General features: G+C 43.6%; 1 protein-coding gene across 13 annotated transcripts in view; it reads left to right on the top strand.

Moving 5' to 3' along the window:
* Positions 1-19,525, top strand: part of ptk2 (protein tyrosine kinase 2) — a 151,163-nt gene that overhangs the window by 114,387 nt on the left and 17,251 nt on the right. For 4 of the 13 annotated variants that reach the window (XM_004915026.4, XM_004915034.4, XM_018095176.2 and 1 more), the window contains 11 exons: positions 873-890; positions 3,052-3,108; positions 4,250-4,285; positions 6,844-6,864; positions 7,611-7,708; positions 8,962-9,046; positions 11,149-11,249; positions 12,848-12,963; positions 13,505-13,605; positions 14,002-14,091; positions 18,308-18,512. In XM_004915026.4, coding sequence (XP_004915083.1) covers positions 873-890; positions 3,052-3,108; positions 4,250-4,285; positions 6,844-6,864; positions 7,611-7,708; positions 8,962-9,046; positions 11,149-11,249; positions 12,848-12,963; positions 13,505-13,605; positions 14,002-14,091; positions 18,308-18,512 — 928 coding nt within the window. The remainder of the gene's footprint in view (positions 1-872; positions 891-3,051; positions 3,109-4,249; positions 4,286-6,843; positions 6,865-7,610; positions 7,709-8,961; positions 9,047-11,148; positions 11,250-12,847; positions 12,964-13,504; positions 13,606-14,001; positions 14,092-18,307; positions 18,513-19,525) is intronic. The other 9 variants (XM_031904112.1, XM_018095180.2, XM_018095179.2 and 6 more) reach the window with 5 other exon arrangements.

Genomic DNA, 19,525 nt, shown 5'->3' with positions numbered 1-19,525 from the left:
CAGGTACTGTTTTATTATTACAGAGAAAAGGGAATCATTTAACCATGAAATAAACCCAATAGGGCTGTTCTGCCCCCAATAAGGGGTAATTATATCTTAGTTGGGATCAAGTACAGGTACTGTTTTATTGTTACAGAGGAAAAGGAAATCAATACTATATAGTTTTAATGCAGTCTATTGGAGATGGCCTTTCTGTAATTCGGTATGTGCCCCCCTTCTGTGCCCAGCCCCACACACAGACCAGTACAACCATCAATCATTGTGATATCAAGTCCATTAGAGCCAATACACAGTGCCGCCATATACAGGGAGATTAATGGGTCTGAGTGCAAAGCAGTTGGGATCACATTCTCAGCTCATTAGAGACAATTTGTTAAGCACTCGTTAGCATTTTCACATCATGTCTAATTGTCTTGCCGTTACAGTAGCCAATTAATGTTATGCCCATCATTCCGATAGGTGCCCTTAGTAATAAAAATGTGTTCTTTTCAAATTAGCAAGTGTAAAGGGTAAGAATCACCTCTAAAGGTTTTTTCCTTAAAATAGTGCTCATATTGTTTGTGATGATATTTTCCAGGCAGGATAGAATTGATAGCTTTTTCACTTGCAGTACCGTATCTTACCAGTTGGAGGAGAATCACGTTCTTATTGATTTCTCCATCAATATGGGGTTCCAGACCCTCGTGCCTCAGCTAATGCATTTGCTATATGCTCTGGGGGAATGTTGGGCGGCCCATAAGGGCATATTGTGTATCAATGTACTCGACCAGACTGCCTTCGGTGGGACACCGGCCCCCCCTGTACCCACTCTGTTCTACAGCCTCCTTATTCCTCTCTCTGCTTTCTCTTTGCATGCCTCCTGGATCCCGCAGATGAATTTAGTGGGGACGGTAATGCCTGTGCTTTCATTATTTATGTTCTCAATGCTACTTACTAACAATGATTATCACTAAAAGATGCTGCTTGGTTGATTATTTACAAAAAAAATGTGTAATTTTAATTCTTGTTTATAAATCTGGGCCAATCGGGTATTTTCTCTTTTCAATGAAGACCAATATCCTGAGGACTCTGACTCTTTAGCCACACCCCTTTCCAAATTCAATATGTATGAAATGTTATGTAAGGGGTGGAGCTTTAATCAAACAATCTCATGTAATAATAATATAACAAATCTCAGTTTATTTTTACCTTGTGTCATTTTCTTGTAATTGTAACAAATTCTTGTAAGTGGCAGGAACTTTGTGATGTTTTCTTATACTGTGTCAGCACTAAACACTGGATGTACAGTCCCTGTTCCATAGAGCTTACAATCTAAGTTTAGTTCATAAAATTACTTTTCCCGGGGTCACAGGTAGTATTAGAAATTGGAAACCCTGAAGTAAATGTCTTCCGTTTTTCCGAGAAGCACCGAGATCCACCAGTATTTGTATTTAAGTATTGAGTGGGGCCCTTATAGGTTCCGAGTGGGGCCCTTAAAGGCTCCCAGTGATTCAGGCACTGAATATAGGCGCTGAGTGGGGCCCTTATAGGCTCCCAGTGATTCAGGCACTGAATATAGGCGCTGAGTGGGGCACTTATAGGCTCCCAGTGATTCAGGCACTGAATAAAAGCGCTGAGTGGGGCCCTTAAAGGCTCCCAGTGATTCAGGCACTGAATATAGGCGCTGAGTGGGGCACTTATAGGCTCCCAGTGATTCAGGCACTGAATAAAAGCGCTGAGTGGGGCCCTTATAGGCTCCCAGTGATTCAGGCACTGAATAAAAGCGCTGAGTGGGGCACTTATAGGCTCCCAGTGATTCAGGCACTGAATATAGGCGCTGAGTGGGGCCCTTATAGGCTCCCAGTGATTCAGGCACTGAATATAGGCGCTGAGTGGGGCCCTTATAGGCTCCCAGTGATTCAGGCACTGAATATAGGCGCTGAGTGGGGCCCTTATAGGCTCCCAGTGATTCAGGCACTAAGTATAGGCGCTGAGTGGGGCCCTTATAGGCTCCCAGTGATTCAGGCACTGAATATAGGCGCTGAGTGGGGCCCTTATAGGCTCCCAGTTATTCAGGCACTGAATATAGGTGCTGAGTGGGGCCCTTATAGGCTCCCAGTGATTCAGGCACTGAATATAGGCGCTGAGTGGGGCCCTTATAGGCTCCCAGTGATTCAGGCACTGAATATAGGCGCTGAGTGGGGCCCTTATAGGCTCCCAGTGATTCAGGCACTGAATATAGGCGCTGAGTGGGCCCTTATAGGCTCCCAGTGATTCAGGCACTGAATAAGGGCAATGACAAATAGGTGTTTGTAACAGGTTACATAATGCAGAGAGTGGCCCCCATATCATTTCAGTTGTGTCAGAAAATACTCACTTCTGCATTTTCAGGCCACAATTTTTAATTTCCAATGTCATTAATTTGAAGCAATAGTGCAGTTCCCACGGCTCTGGCTGACAAAGCAGCGCTGTATTTTCTGGCATCTAGTGAACCGTGAAAAAATTGCTGCTACTAAGTAGCACCGTGTGGCTTCACCCTTATGGGTTAATGTGCTTCCTCTGTATGCCTCACGTTACCGCTACAGTCAGGGCTTGGGCAAGGGAAGGCCAGGGCTCTCCATTCAGTCTCTTTCTGATCTTTAGCTTAAATATTATTCCTGGTGCAATAAATACATGTATAGAGGCAAAAATACACCATGAATATACATTACACCCCCCGGCCACCCCATGTAGCTGTATGAATAATGAATAGCCCTGCTGCTAGATACAGCAATGAGCGATGTAGCCCAGGTCACATCACTGCGAGCCTATACACGGGGAAAGCAAATAGCGATGGTGCCAAGACGTGAGGTTGAGTGCAGCGGGGACGGTATTTGTACAAGGCGAGTGACAGAAAGCCTAGTGGGGAGAGTCTGGCACAGAACCAGGGTGTCATTCACACGTCTCTCTCCTGTAAATCACACTCTCCGTGTGTGTAACAATCTGTATCTACTGAATCGCTCTGGGTGTCTCGCCTTCCTCCCCTCCCTCGTTAGTGCATCGTTAACTCTTGTCTCTATGTTTTCCTTCCAGAGACTGACGACTATGCAGAAATTATAGATGAAGAGGACACATACACTATGCCTTCCAGTAAGTATATGGGACGGACTGGTTTGTGGGGTGGTGGTGGGGGTGCTGGTATGACCCTGAATAATACCTACAGAAAAACGGAAGTTTGTGATATAAACTAGGGATGCACAAAATCCAGGATTTGGCCAAGATTCGGTGTTATTCAGCCGGATTCGGGCGAATCCATGGTCCTGGCCAAACTGAATCCGAATCCTTGAAAACATGACTTTTCATTGCATAAACACGGAAGTTGGAAATTTTTAATCGTGCGGTTCTTTTCCCCCTTCATTAGCTGAATCTCTTATGAAGGATTCAGGGTTAGGCCAAATCCCAAAATAGTGGATTCTGTGCATCTCTAATACAAACTACATACAGCAATGAATGGCGATGGTGTTAAATTAAGTAAAGCTCAACCCAAGACTTAAGGGGTTATGCAACTAAAGGCACTTGGTTTGCCCAGGAGCAGAAACCCATAGCAACCAATCAGCAGGTAGAATTTACTGGTCACCTGTGGTTGCTATGGGTTACTACTAATTGGCAAACGTTGTACTTTTTATTAAATCTGGGGATTAATCTAGATATATTGCACATTGTTTTGAACTTTTGTACCAGCCCTTTATCAGGGAAGATCTGTGCCCCCAAAGATGCCCCCAGTAGCCCCCCATTTCCTTTTCTGCTGATTCCCAGCACTTGCTCTGTGCTGCGGTCACTTACCTGAGCTCAGGGACCCACTTACAATATATAGTATATAACACTCCCAATATGCAGTATATGTACAATATAAGGCTGAATAGTTATTCCAAAAACTAGAGCTTTGTATTTCAGAATTGATAATCAGCCCTGAAGCATCAGCTTCTATTACACTTTCTACTGGTGTTCTGATCATCGTCTCAGTAGCAGCCAAGGGCACACTGAGCATGTGCGGTGCCACTGACACACAAGAGATGGCCTAACAGGATCCAAGATGGGGAGCTGCTGGGGGTAGATGTGAAGGCCTGGATCGTTACTGTTAAAGGGCTGCTGCACCTCGGGGCGGGTACAATTTGGGGGGGTTGGAGTTGAGCTTTACTGTTGGAAATGTTACTGTTATGTTTTGTGCTTGTGTGGAGGATATATTTGCTAGTGCTCACGTGACTATTTCTATTTCCTTTCTGGCAAACAGCAGAAGTAGTGTCTTTCTTTATGACAGGAATTCTAGGTCAGTATCAGAGTCACTGTCCAACAGAACATGGCTCATTACCATTTACAGCACTGCTGCATAGGATGCTTGTGCCTGGTTTAACAGCTACAGTGAAGGGACCTAGGCAAAGTGAAAGGATGCCGTGCATTTATATAGTGAATAAAGTACCCCCTATTTTAAAATATAAGGATATTATAATTCACCAAGGAGTTCCTTATAATATATAGTGAATAAAGTGCCCCCTATTGTAACATATAGGGATATAATACGTCCCCGAGGAGTTCCTTATAATATATAGTGAATAAAGTGCCCCCTATTGTAACATATAGGGATAGTATAAGTCACAGAGGAGTTCCTTATAATATATAGTGAATAAAGTACCCCCTATTGTAAAATATAAGGATAGTATTAGTCACAGAGGGGTTCCTTATAATATATAGTGAATAAAGTACCCCCTATTTTAACATATAGGGATATTATAAGTCCCCGAGGGGTTCCTTATAATATATAGTGAATAAAGTACCCCCTATTGTAACATATAGGGATATAATAAGTCCCCGAGGAGTTCCTTATAATATATAGTGAATAAAGTGCCCCCTATTGTAACATATAGGGATATAATAAGTCCCCGAGGAGTTCCTTATAATATATAGTGAATAAAGTGCCCCCTATTGTAACATATAGGGATATTATAAGTCACAGAGGAGTTCCTTATAATATATAGTGAATAAAGTACCCCCTATTGTAAAATATAAGGATAGTATTAGTCACAGAGGAGTTCCATGACCATATAAAAGCAGGAGGCTGAAGGCCTCGTACCACCATGGGGGTACAGTATATTATTTATTATAATACACAAGTTTCAGTGAGTCCTGAGACAGAAATTACATCACTAAGCACCATTTATAAGGATATAATTTACAGAATATACATGGCTCTTGTGTATTATAAACTGTATAAACAGTATGTGAATGTCCAATAAGACAATATAATTAAAGCTGATCTAAAAATAAAAATAGTAATATAATAATGTGATATATCGGTTCTCTGTTGTCTGTAAATCACAAGAATTGTTGTTTATTATTGGGGACATTGTATCTTTCCTACCACATAGCAAGGAACAGGGCATCATCCGAGATGTCTGTATGCCATGTCTATGTAGTTTATATCATTGTCAGTGATACAGACGTGTTCACATTCATTGCCACATTTCATTCTTATCATAAGTAAATGCCCCCCACTCCCCCCATTAAACATTTGAAGCTCAGTGCAGTTCTGAGATTTCCATGCAGTGTGTTCTTTCTGCTCTCTGCTGTGTCAGGGGTTGGGATTGGGCATCTGGGAGGATATACAGTACCTGCCAATCAGCTTGTGCGACGGAAATAGTTCCCACCCATCTGGCACACTACAGAGCAGAAAGCACACTGTGTATGGTGTATATGTGTATATATATATATATATATATATATATATATATATATATATATTTATTTATTTATTTAGCAACACAAAAGTACCACACTCAACAGGCTCAGCTGGAATAACAAAAGAAGTTTATTAGAATCACTTACTCCATCTGAGCCTGTTGAGTGCGGTACTTTTTTGTGGCTCTGTACACATTTTACCTGCACCCAGGCATGCTGTGTTGTTGTTTGGTGAGTGCTCCTCCATTCTCTATATATGCTTAAAATTGACCGTTATCTGTTTCGGTGTTTGTATGTGCTACTTCCCCTTTAATCACCTATGTCTCCTCTTCTTTATAAAGCTGGCCATACACGTGGCGATCCGACGATGTTTCGTACGACCATCGGTCGCACGAAACATCGTCAGATCCGCCACACACCATTCAGGGCTGAATCGGCAGGTAAGGAGGTAGAAACAATAGGATTTCTACCTCCTTCTGCCGATTCAGCTCTGAAGGGAGAATTTTGGTCAGGCGCCTTCTATGGCGCCCGATCAAAATTTTCTAACCTGGCCGATCGACGAGCCGACCGATTTCAGCAGCTTCCTGCGACATCGGTCGGCTCGCTGACATACCATACACGCACCGATTATCGTACGAAACGAGGTTTCGTACGATAATATCGGTGCGTGTATGGCCACCTTTAGGGTGAAGACACACGGAGCTACTAGTTGCAACTACTTGTCATGGCTACTAAAACAGACAATGCTGATTGTTTACTGATAACTGTCTCTACATGTGTTTTAGCAGAGGCAATTCTCAGTATTGTCTATGGCAGGAGATTTTCTGGCGTTTAGTAGCTGCTACTAGTAGCTCAGTGTGTCTTCACCCTAATTTTGTTTCAAATAAATGCTTGTTTGGGGTTTCATTGTACAAACAATATTTTTTAAGATGAAAAAAAACCCCAGACTGGCATCTATTTGCCATGATGTCTGTGCCAACTGGCCTGCAAGTAACGTGTCCTGGAATCAGCTGATTTATTTCTCTGTCTCCCGATCCGCCTGTTGCTCATTAGCCTCCGGTGCCGAGGCCATGTGTGTTGTTTTGTTGCAATTCATTTAACCTTTTGTAAAACCAGTTTGTGTTTTTTATTCCCCTTTTAACTGCCAATCAGAGAGCTATGGATTAGACGAAGGTAACAGGTCTCTGTCCAATCATTTTACTTTGCCTGCCGTGGGATGAATGTTGCTTTGCTCTGGGGCCACCGTACTTATCATCCTCCCCTCCCTTTCCCTTAAAAACTCCTTACAGCTCACTGGGCTGATTCTCAGCCTGTAGCTCTCCAGCTGCTGTGTAACTACACTTCCCACCATCCTCATAATGGCTTCCTAAACTGCTGCTGATGGGATCTGTAGTTTCACATCAATGGTTACGTTGGGGTTTTATAGAGCTGCTTAAAAGAGGATACTGCTATTTTTATTCAGCTGTTTCTCACTACAAAAAAAAAAAGCGCAGTTGGTGGCGCTGTTCTGCTGTTATCCATGGAAAAGATCCATTCCTTGGGAAAGCTGGTGAGAAACGGTACTGTCAGTGGCAAGTTTAGTAATGCAGCATGTACAAAAAAAATGGCATACCCCTTATTTAATTGAGCTCTATATAGTAACACTTCCCCTTTAAAGTGTCGTATTGCTCTATGTTAGGGCTTTTTAGCCATACAGCCCTGGGGTATTTATCTGAGCCAATGTTAAACTGTAGTCAGACAAGCAACTGGGAATGAATGCAGTGTGAATGCAGATGGTTAGGTGAGCTTGGCCCGCAGCGCCACATGGGGTTATTGAGCTATTAATATTTATCCCATGGTGCCTGCTGTACAGATGCCTCCCACCCTGACCCCGGCTTCCCACCAGCTGGGTACTAAATCCCTTCTATCCTGTCTCACAGCTGGCGATTATGAGATCCAGAGAGAGCGCATTGAGCTGGGACGCTGCATTGGTGAAGGGCAGTTTGGAGATGTTCACCAAGGGGTTTACATGAGTCCGGTGAGTGCTCTGTTGCTGTCCCACCTGTTTTACTGTTATTTATGCTTGCATTTAGTCCAACTTCAAAACCTGGCTCGTAGTAAATGTGTGTGTGTGTATATATATATATATATATGTTTTTACAATACAGTTTGTGTAAACTACAGACAAACTGGCAAAGCGTTGGTGTGGCCCTATGTAGGGTTGCTACACGGCCAGTATTTGACCAGCCTAGTCAGTAAATTCCCAGTTAAGTATTACATATTTACCAGCAATGTAATTGGCCTTTAATTCCCTCCTTTCCCTCACACCCTTTCCTGCCAATCACCGTTTATAACAATGGGCCCACCTCTGCTCTGCCCATTTTCCTGCCCATTTAATGGCCCCATCCACCTTTCACCCCCACAGTCTGCCTATTTCCCCACCCCTGATATCATAGCCCCCCGGTATAAGACCAACCCTAGCCCTATGTGAAGCTGTGTAAAATATCTCTGTAAAATGCTTTTTTTAAAAAAATTTTTATCAGTGGAGTAAAGCCTATCTAATGATCTCTCCAGACTCTTTTATTGTTCATATAATTGCAGGGGTTGGGCAGTAAGAGTGCTACTGCCAGATGGGTATCCCAGCGCCACTGTAGCCATGTTGTCTTATTGTATTTGTGCATCTATTGTGTGGCACAATGGGCCCCTTGGCTGACGCTAGCCATTGCAACCAGATTGCAAATTGACAATAAAAGGAATAAAAGCCGATATTCTCCCACTAATTGCACTTTACCGCCTCTGCCCTGCAATTAATAACCCTTTAATCTGACCATTTCCTACGATTTATACAGTAAAGTGACACAGTTGCACTTTGCCCAAACTTTAGTGTCTCATCTTTATTACTCGGCCAAACTATTGGGCTAATTTGTGTTTGTGAGTTATTGTCTGTATAACACCACTGCGGGGATGTGACTCCTCGCCTGCTAAATGGAGCCTGGCCGTTCTTTGCTCAGACACGTTATTAATGTTTAGCTAAGCACTTACAGCTCGGTGGGCTGCTGTATATTGGGTCACTCCGAGGCGCTGTCTAATTAGGTGATTTTATGATGCATTTCTACCAAATGAATTTATGTAGTCGCCCTCTTGCCGGCAGCGGGAGCCGGGGAGCTGTAATTCCTATCAGCTAATGAGCAGTCACTAAGCACCCACTTTCTATCCAAAGCAATACACTGTATTTCTCTATGTCCCCCATTGTGTGTGGTGCTAACCGGCTGCGCTCTGCTTATTTTATAGGAGAATCCGGCCATGGCTGTCGCAATCAAAACGTGTAAGAACTGCACATCGGACAGTGTGAGAGAAAAGTTCTTACAAGAGGCCTGTAAGTCTTTGGCACCCCATCCCATTCACCACTTGGGCGTTAGGGTGGCACTTGCCATGTTCTATTGTTGCTTACAGTGGAGAAACCTGCACTGGGACTTGGCAAATGGGAAGCGAAGAATAAAAACTTGAGCCTCAGGCCCACTTCTACTAAATAAAGTTCTTTGCTATTGAAAGGAGGGTCAGGCATACATTGATGTAAACTAGGGAAAAGAGTTGGAAAATGGGCCACAGCGTGTAAGAGGTCTATTTTGCCCTAATACTGGGTGCAGGTCCACCGGGGCAGTCAGTAGAACAACCAACTATGTAAGAGAGAAGCAGGGCGCATCCAAATAATATAACAAAAATAAACTTTTATTTACATAACAAAAACCCAACGCGTTTCAACCCCCACTCAAAAAGGAGGGCTGCTCTGCTTGTAGGCACCACAAAGATCCCTTTCCATTCCTGCCAAGAGCCTGCTGGAGATTGGCATGGAATCCCGAGATGAAGCGGGTACTTTCTGGCACCCAGTGTTGCTGGCACTGCAGCTGTCGGCTAATGCGTCAGGGTGGCACAAACATTTCTGGGAATTCTCAGTTACTAGCTTCTGTTTTTCCTGTTTTGAAGTGATGGTGGCACAGTTTTGGGCAGTCGCCCCTTAGCCTTTAACCACCTGTATTCCCCAAAACATGAGCTATACGCGGCACTGTACATTCAATATATGGAATATTTGCTCCAAAACATGTTGAAATTGGCTAATAAACATTTTAACCAGACAATTTTAAAGCCTAATACACCTCTTTTGACATTGACACTGAAGCGAAAACTGAAATCATGCATATGGCAACTCCCACGCACATTTTTGCAACTCAGCCTTTGCTCTAGTTCAGCCTTGTGAGACCCAGTTTAGTGAACAGAATCAAGAAGGGGCTGCCAGGTGAGCAATATACACTGGCACAGTAGCTGTTGCATTGGCCTCTGGTCCATGAGCAGTTGTTGGAGACAGGTGGGAGTCCTGCTGCCTGGGGGATGTTAGCTCAAGTCAAACACATTAATAACCAAGAAATGTTCTCTGGTGTCTGTAGTCCCTGCTTATTTGTAATTGCACATCTGCTTTTGTGGATTTTTCATTCTGCAGCATGTACAGGGTTAAATGTGGTCATATACAGGCCCAGCTCTGCAGGTATAGTTGTCCCATGGGCTCTGCACAACCACTTGAGCCCGTAGGCCTAAAGGTGACCATACACTGCAAGATATGCTTTAACCTTGCCAAATGAGTGCCACTGGCCGGATTTGGCCACCCACACCCAATGCGTTATTGCCCATGGCTTATAATATATTTTTCCATTTTGAGAATGGGCCACAAATTCCCCTCTATGTTTGAGAGCCATATAACAAATGTGTAATCCAGGCCTGAAGTGTATGGAGCACCCCTTCATCTCTTCCTATTCAGCTCTCCTGTTTTCTTTATGGGGGTCTCATGAATAACAAGTAACTGTCATTTTTGTGTTGTTTAATATGATTTACATTTGGGGCAGAGACAAGGTATTTTCTGTCACTTGGTTTCCTCCACTGGCTACAAGGTGCCCCATTTGCCTTTGCCCATGCAGAGCATTGGTACACCGGTGTCTCCATGCTCTAAATGGGTTACCTGGGATGTTTTCATCTGACTTATTATTATAAATGATATTGCGCTTGGTATTGGCTGTAAGTACACTTCCTTACTGCACAGGGATTAGGCACAAGTGGTTGGAACTGTGGCCTCTGGGTATCAGAGAAGGGAGTATGTGCCCAAAATGTGTCCTAGACCCATTCTAATTGTACCCCTTTCCAGTTCCATACCTCTCATTGGACTTTGCAACCAGTATGGCAGTACCAAAATGGTGAAAAGGCAGTACCTGCTCACAGATACCCATGAGTTTCCCATAAATATCTGTATCCTGCCCCATCTTTCCTTTAGCAACACTTCTATTTTTGGTTAAAATAATGTAGGAATGAGTCAATCTTGTTTTACTCACAGGAACCCTGTACTCTGCTGCCCATATCGGGGGTTATCCTACTGTTCATCTCGGTGTTGCGTGGCTCTTACTAAACTAAATGCCGCCTCTGTTTTTTTTGCAGTAACTATGCGCCAGTTTGACCACCCGCACATTGTGAAGTTAATTGGAGTCATTACGGAGAACCCAGTCTGGATTATCATGGAACTGTGCACCCTGGGAGAGGTAGGTTCTAATGGAACTTCCACCGGGCAATAGATATCTGTATTATATTGCATTATATTTTATATATTACTGTCATAACATAGTGAAATATTCTAAGCCACTTTCCCTTATACAGTAATTATACTATACTATATATTACTATATATACTATATATTTCCCTTATATAGTATTATATATTAACTTAAGTGAAACCTGCCATATTGCTTTCCTCTGTGCCTGCATTCTCCTAATATTTCAACAGGTACTTCTTTTGATATCAAGGAGTGCCAGTATTTCATTTGAGTTATAGGAATGCCTTTACTGGTTCATTTAATAAGGCATGCTCAGCTTTATAAATGATAAGGGGGACTTATAATGACCCTTATAAATTGCTTAAAGCTCTCTTTGTGTACTGTCTAAGGGAAACACTATGGCACCTCCTACCCATATGTATAAATACAAATATACAGAGAAGGAATGTTCTGGGCACACAATAAGCTGTACCCCCATACTGTACTGTCTAAGGGAAACACTATGGCACCCCCTACCCATATGTATAAATACAAATATACAGAGAAGGAATGTTCTGGGCACACAATAAGCTGTACCCCCATACTGTACTGTCTAAGGGAAACACTATGGCACCCCCTACCCATATGTATAAATACAAATATACAGAGAAGGAATGTTCTGGGCACACAATAAGCTGTACCCCCATACTGTACTGTCTAAGGGAAACACTATGGCACCCCCTACCCATATGTATAAATACAAATATACAGAGAAGGAATGTTCTGGGCACACAATAAGCTGTACCCCATACTGTACTGTCTAAGGGAAACACTATGGCACCTCCTACCCATATGTATAAATACAAATATACAGAGAAGGAATGTTCTGGGCACACAATAAGCTGTACCCCCATACTGTACTGTCTAAGGGAAACACTATGGCACCCCCTACCCATATGTATAAATACAAATATACAGAGAAGGAATGTTCTGGGCACACAATAAGCTGTACCCCCATACTGTACTGTCTAAGGGAAACACTATGGCACCCCCTACCCATATGTATAAATACAAATATACAGAGAAGGAATGTTCTGGGCACACAATAAGCTGTACCCCCATACTGTACTGTCTAAGGGAAACACTATGGCACCTCCTACCCATATGTATAAATACAAATATACAGAGAAGGAATGTTCTGGGCACACAATAAGCTGTACCCCCATACTGTACTGTCTAAGGGAAACACTATGGCACCTCCTACCCATATGTATAAATACAAATATACAGAGAAGGAATGTTCTGGGCACACAATAAGCTGTACCCCCATACTGTACTGTCTAAGGGAAACACTATGGCACCTCCTACCCATATGTATAAATACAAATATACAGAGAAGGAATGTTCTGGGCACACAATAAATTCAATTTTTGTATATAATATGGAAGGGGAAAAGTAGTGAACTTATCTGAATTAGTTATGGAACTCATGAGTAGTACTGAATGGTTAAGTAGCTGTAGGTGTATGTACAATATGCGTTAGCCCCCAGGCATGTCACCCACATTACATTTTGCGGTACTGACCCATTTTCTTTCCATTTCCAAAAGCTGAGATCATTTTTACAAGTCAGAAAATACAGTCTGGATCTGGCATCCTTGATCCTCTACGCTTACCAGCTCAGCACGGCGCTCGCCTACTTGGAAAGCAAACGATTTGTACATAGGTATGAGCAGTTACTTATCATTGGGGCATTTTATTGGGAATGAAATGAAATACTTTTTTGTTTCTTGAAAATGTTACATTACAAAGCTCAGTCCGTTCCCCGTCAGTGTTATATCTGCAACTCTCCTATAGGTGGTGCTACTTCCTCTGGAAACAAACACACTTATTACAAGTTGATGCTAAACCAAGGGAAAAAAAATGTGGTTGGGAAAGAGTTAATACAAATGTCTATTTTGGTAACATTGGGCTTCTGTTTAAATGTTACCCACTAGTGACACCTGCTGGACACTGTTTGCATTTTTATATTTCCAAAATCTATATATAATAAGCAGCCCCCTGTTATACTCAGAGGCTTCCCCCCGCTAAACTGATGTATTTTCTACTTTAATATAGGGATTTGTTTCAGCTGGCAATTTAGACACACAAGTTCTTCCCATTGTGAGATGTTGATGTGCTGGATATCAGCAGCCGAGATGATAATACCATATATTTCGCATTTCTACACTGATGGATTCATATCCATGTTCTCTTTTCTGTTACAGAGATATTGCTGCTAGAAATGTACTGGTCTCGTCCTCGGACTGTGTAAAATTAGGGGACTTTGGCCTCTCCAGATATATGGAGGACAGTACTTACTATAAAGGTGAGAGCCAGTATATAATGTATGGAAGCCTGCTGTTTGTCTGTGCTGTATGGAAAGGGTTATTGGCTCTAAGCAAAAGGTGATTTTTCTCTGCAGCTTTAACCTTGGAAATAACAGACAAAACACCCAATGTGCCATTGGAAAAGGGATTTTCTCATTATTATTATTATTATTATTAATAATCGTTATTATTGATTATGTCAATAATGTCAATAATAATAAGTATGATAATAATGTATTTATATAGCGCCAGAATGTTCTGTACTACTGTACAGTAACATTAAATACTAAATATTGACCCAATCTTAGCTGCATAAATGTTATAACCAATAGAACGCAATACTCTGTTTATAATCATTTACTGTGATTTAACCTTAAATATTGTGGTTCCCGCAGCTTCCAAAGGCAAATTGCCCATTAAATGGATGGCGCCGGAGTCCATTAACTTTAGACGTTTTACCTCTGCCAGTGACGTGTGGATGTTTGGTAAGTGAAAAAGACTTGAAAATTTCCTCCCTTTGTGTTTTTCTGTGATTAAATCATATTCGGGAGATTTCTGGCCCACCTAGAGCAGGTTTAACCACGACATCAAATCTTACTGCGTGCCATTGCCCTTATTGGCAACATTGCCCTAAATGGTTAAAAGCTGAGTTGTTCTGTGGTCTTATATGATTTATCAGTTGCACAAACACAGACTTATTCTTCCCTGCCCTCTTCCCCTATGTGTTATGTTGGTACGTTCCCCAGGGAGAGCGAAGCGACAGTTTGTGCAAAGGTCATACAGTCAGAATGTTATTTATATAGAGAATATTATGTGGTTTCACAGCAGCGACACTAAGACAGTCTGAGAGGTGCGTAGCATTTCACACCTCCCCTTGTCTGCGGCCTTCTGCAAAGGGGTGTGTATCCAGGCAGGAAGCTTTTGCCCACCACTAATAACACTGACCTTTTAATGTCACTGGGAAATTTGCCCAAAGATGAATTTTGTGGTGGGGGTGTAACCAAGCAGAGCAGCACTTAGTATGGCCTTAGCAGGTACAGTAAGAGTAGTGAGGATAATAGCCCCTGGGAAGGGACTGGGGCTGTGGGATAGCAGGTATAATAGGGAGAGATGGTGCCTATAGTAGCAGTGGGGGGATAATAGCCTCTGGGAAGGGATTGGGGCTGTGGGATAGCAGGTATAGTAGGGAGAGATGGTGCCTATAGTAGCAGTGGGGGGATAATAGCCTCTGGGAAGGGACTGTGGCTGTGGGATAGCAGGTATAGTAGGGAGAGATGGTGCCTATAGTAGCAGTGGGGGGATAATAGCCTCTGGGAAGGGATTGGGGCTGTGGGATAGCAGGTATAGTAGGGAGAGATGGTGCCTATAGTAGCAGTGGGGGGATAATAGCCTCTGGGAAGGGACTGGGGCTGTGGGATAGCAGGTATAGTAGGGAGAGATGGTGCCTATAGTAGCAGTGGGGGGATAATAGCCTCTGGGAAGGGACTGGGGCTGTGGGATAGCAGGTATAGTAGGGAGAGATGGTGCCTATAGTAGCAGTGGGGGGATAATAGCCTCTGGGAAGGGACTGGGGCTGTGGGATAGCAGGTATAGTAGGGAGAGATGGTGCCTATAGTAGCAGTGGGGGGATAATAGCCTCTGGGAAGGGACTGGGGCTGTGGGATAGCAGGTATAGTAGGGAGAGATGGTGCCTATAGTAGCAGTGGGGGGATAATAGCCTCTGGGAAGGGACTGGGGCTGTGGGATAGCAGGTATAGTAGGGAGAGATGGTGCCTATAGTAGCAGTGGGGGGATAATAGCCTCTGGGAAGGGACTGGGGCTGTGGGATAGCAGGTATAGTAGGGAGAGATGGTGCCTATAGTAGCAGTGGGGGGATAATAGCCTCTGGGAAGGGACTGGGGCTGTGGGATAGCAGGTATAGTAGGGAGAGATGGTGCCTATAGTAGCAGTGGGGGGATAATAGCCTCTGGGAAGGGACTGGGGCTGTGGGATAGCAGGTATAGTAGGGAGAGATGGTGCCTATAGTAGCAGTGGGATAATAGCCTCTGGGAAGGGACTGGGGCTGTGGGATAGCAGGTATAGTAGGGAGAGATGGTGCCTATAGTAGCAGTGGGGGGATAATAGCCTCTGGGAAGGGACTGGGGCTGTGGGATAGCAGGTATAGTAGGGAGAGATGATGCCTATAGTAACAGTGGGGGGATAATAGACTCTGGGAAGGGACTGGGGCTGTGGGATAGCAGGTATAGTAGGGAGAGATGGTGCCTATAGTAGCAGTGGGATAATAGCCTCTGGGAAGGGACTGGGGCTGTGGGATAGCAGGTATAGTAGGGAGAGATGGTGCCTATAGTAGCAGTGGGATAATAGCCTCTGGGAAGGGACTGGGGCTGTGGGATAGCAGGTATAGTAGGGAGAGATGGTGCCTATAGTAGCAGTGGGATAATAGCCTCTGGGAAGGGACTGGGGCTGTGGGATAGCAGGTATAGTAGGGAGAGATGGTGCCTATAGTAGCAGTGGGGGATTATACTTGATGCCCACAGAGTTGATGCAGGAAACTCCCCACTGAATATTAAAGCCTGGATCTTGGCTAAAACACAAGTAGTAGTAGTGCCGTGCCCATACGCCCTGCTGCCAGTAGCAGATAACATTTGAGCTCCTTCCATGTCTAAGTGTCGCACTTCCTCCCTCCCAAGTGGCGGGCGTGTGTGACAGTTTGTCGGTCACTTTGTTACACTGCCGCCTTTGCTTTGATACAAGTGCAGTCAGAGCAATAGAAACCCAATAGTACCAGCAGTGCAGCTTGAGGAAATCATTGGCTGTGTGCAAGTCAGATTCATTATTGGCACAAATAGGGGCTGTTACTCGGGGGCTTGGGTGTCCCCAATGCTGAGAAGCCTCAGCTGTAACCACTTGGTGACTCCATAAAGCTTGTATTTCAATTATATGCGTTACACATACTGTATGTAGCAGGGGGTTATACATCCAGAAATATCTGCCTGTGCTTATTATCACGTGGGCACGGGTGCCTATTGCACTCACTGAGTGCTATTAACTATAAAGCAACACGGATTTCCCCCGTTCTTGCTCTGGGAGGGGCAACTGTCAGCCTCTAGCCAATCAGAGCCTAAGTTAAAAATAATCAGGAAACTCCAATAGGAAGAGCAAGAAAATGTTTGTCTGTGTCGCTGTGTCTCCCCCCCCCCCCCCCCCCCCCCCCCCCCCCCCCGGGGTGTTACACAGTATAATCCGGCACAGGGCAGAGACCCAGTTGATTCTCACAGAAACAATAACTGGGCCAGGATTCAATTATTTTGTTGCAATAAAAATCTTGTTTCTAGTTTGTGTTGTTGGAATTTGGGAATTAGCATAGATTTCCTTTTAGGGAAGAATATGGGGAATATTGTTATTTGTATGGGAGGAAGCACAGGAATATAATGGCACAATCATGGTTATTTGTTCAGTTAAAGGGCCAGTACACCCCTTGTTCAGCCTCAGCTCACTGAGTAGAACTTGTGCTGCGCTGACTTCCTTTGTGCGGTTTCACTGGGACATTTGTATGGTTTCGGGTTCTTTTTAAACATAACAGGTTAGAATCTAATAAGATAAATAAAGTCAACTTACTCTTCCTGTTAATACCAGGAGTTTAGTAAAAAAAACCTCTGTATAAACAAACTCCTCCCATCCCCCACCTGCAGCCTATATCAGGCTGCTTATTAGACAGAGGCTTCTCGGTATATTGCTGATTAGTTTTACCCTGCAAAAATGGGATTACTGTCCCTAGGATATAGCTGACCTGATAAGGATATTCTGTGCCCATATAAAGGCATTATTATAAGGGATAATGTACCCCCTACTGTAAATGATAAGGATATTAGCAGTCACTGAGGGGTTCTGTGCCCATATAAAGGCACAAGGCTGCAGGCTGAGTTATACAGGGAACTCTGAGTATCACTCATGTATTATAAGGGATAATGTACCCCCTACTGTAAATGATAAGGATATTAGCAGTCACTGAGGGGTTCTGTGCCCCCCATATAAAGGCACAAGGCTGCAGGCTGAGTTATACAGGGAACTCTGAGTATCACTCATGTATTATAAGGGATAATGTACCCCCTACTGTAAATGATAAGGATATTAGCAGTCACTGAGGGGTTCTGTGCCCCCCATATAAAGGCACAAGGCTGCAGGCTGAGTTATACAGGGAACTCTGAGTATCACTCATGTATTATAAGGGATAATGTACCCCCTACTGTAAATGATAAGGATATTAGCAGTCACTGAGGGGTTCTGTGCCCATATAAAGGCACAAGGCTGCAGGCTGAGTTATACAGGGAACTCTGAGTATCACTCATGTATTATAAGGGATAATGTACCCCTACTGTAAATGATAAGGATATTAGCAGTCACTGAGGGGTTCTGTGCCCCCCATATAAAGGCACAAGGCTGCAGGCTGAGTTATACAGGGAACTCTGAGTATCGCTCATGTATTATAAGGGATATTGTACCCCCTACTGTAAATGATAAGGATATTAGCAGTCACTGAGGGGTTCTGTGCCCATATAAAGGCACAAGGCTGCAGGCTGAGTTATACAGGGAACTCTGAGTATCACTCATGTATTATAAGGGATAATGTACCCCCTACTGTAAATGATAAGGATATTAGAAGTCCCCCTTTAATAATGCCTTCTGTCTTTGCTTTTCCAGGTGTGTGCATGTGGGAAATATTAATGTATGGAATCAAGCCTTTCCAAGGGGTAAAGAACAACGATGTGATTGGTCGAATTGAGAATGGTGAACGCTTGCCGATGCCCCCCAACTGCCCCCCCACGCTGTACAGCCTTATGACGAAGTGCTGGGCCTACGACCCAAGTAGGAGGCCGCGATTTACTGAACTCAAAGCACAACTCAGGTAGGGGCCCCTGGGGGTCATTGTGGGTGTAGTGCTGTGTGAGCTGCACCCCCTCTTGCTCTTTCTGCCCCCAAGAATCAGGGGGGTTGAATTGAATCATGTGACAGGCATATTTAGTCTTATGGAGTTTCTTAGAAGAAAGGATGTGTAAAAAGGATGTTCTGTATAAACACAGCACCTTCTCATTGTGGCCACTGGGGGGCTCTGTTCTACTGTTGCATTTTCTGCAGCACAGACAAGCAATATGGTGGCTCCAACTCAAATTAAATGTCATTTTTAAAGGAACAGTAACACCAAAAAATGAAAGAGCTTTAAAGTAATAAAAATATAATGCACTGTTGCCCTGCACTGGTAAAACTGGTGTGTTTGCTACAGTAACACTACTATAATTTATATAATAAGCTGCTGTGTAGCCATGGGGGCAGCCATTCAAGCTGGAAAAAAGGAGAAAAGGCACAGGTTACATAGCAGATAACAGATAAGCTCTGTAGAATACAATAGTGTTTTATCTGTTATCTGCTATGTGCCTGTGCCTTTTCTCCTTTGAATGGCTGCCTCCATGGCTACATAGCAGCTTATTTATATAAATTATAATAGACTTTCTGAAGTAAACACACAACTTTTACCAGTGCAGGGCAGCAGCACATTATATTTTAGTTACTTTTATACACTTTCATTTCTTGGTGTTACTGTTCCTTTAAGAGATTCTATTTTGTGCGTGACGTTTCCTGGCACCATTTAGTGGCTGCCTGAATGGAATTAAAGGGCAAATGAACCAACGTAATGTAGATAACAGTTGTTCTAGCTCATCGGCCAACTGCTTAGAATGAAATAAAGTACTTACCTAAATCTCGAGCCCTGCCCCCTAATGCTGTGCCTCCCCATTGAATGATAATCCTGAACACTGGTCATAGCAGCTCTGGCCTACAGTTCCCAGCATCCTTCCCCAGCTCATGTCCAGTTTTATATTAACTATTGGGGTGCCAGTTGCTACGTGTCAGTGCTTTTATTGC

Source organism: Xenopus tropicalis, chromosome 6 (assembly GCF_000004195.4).
Source record: "Xenopus tropicalis strain Nigerian chromosome 6, UCB_Xtro_10.0, whole genome shotgun sequence".
In the NCBI taxonomy this organism is placed as follows: Eukaryota; Metazoa; Chordata; class Amphibia; order Anura; family Pipidae; genus Xenopus; species Xenopus tropicalis.
This window is presented reverse-complemented; position numbering and strand designations above follow the sequence as displayed.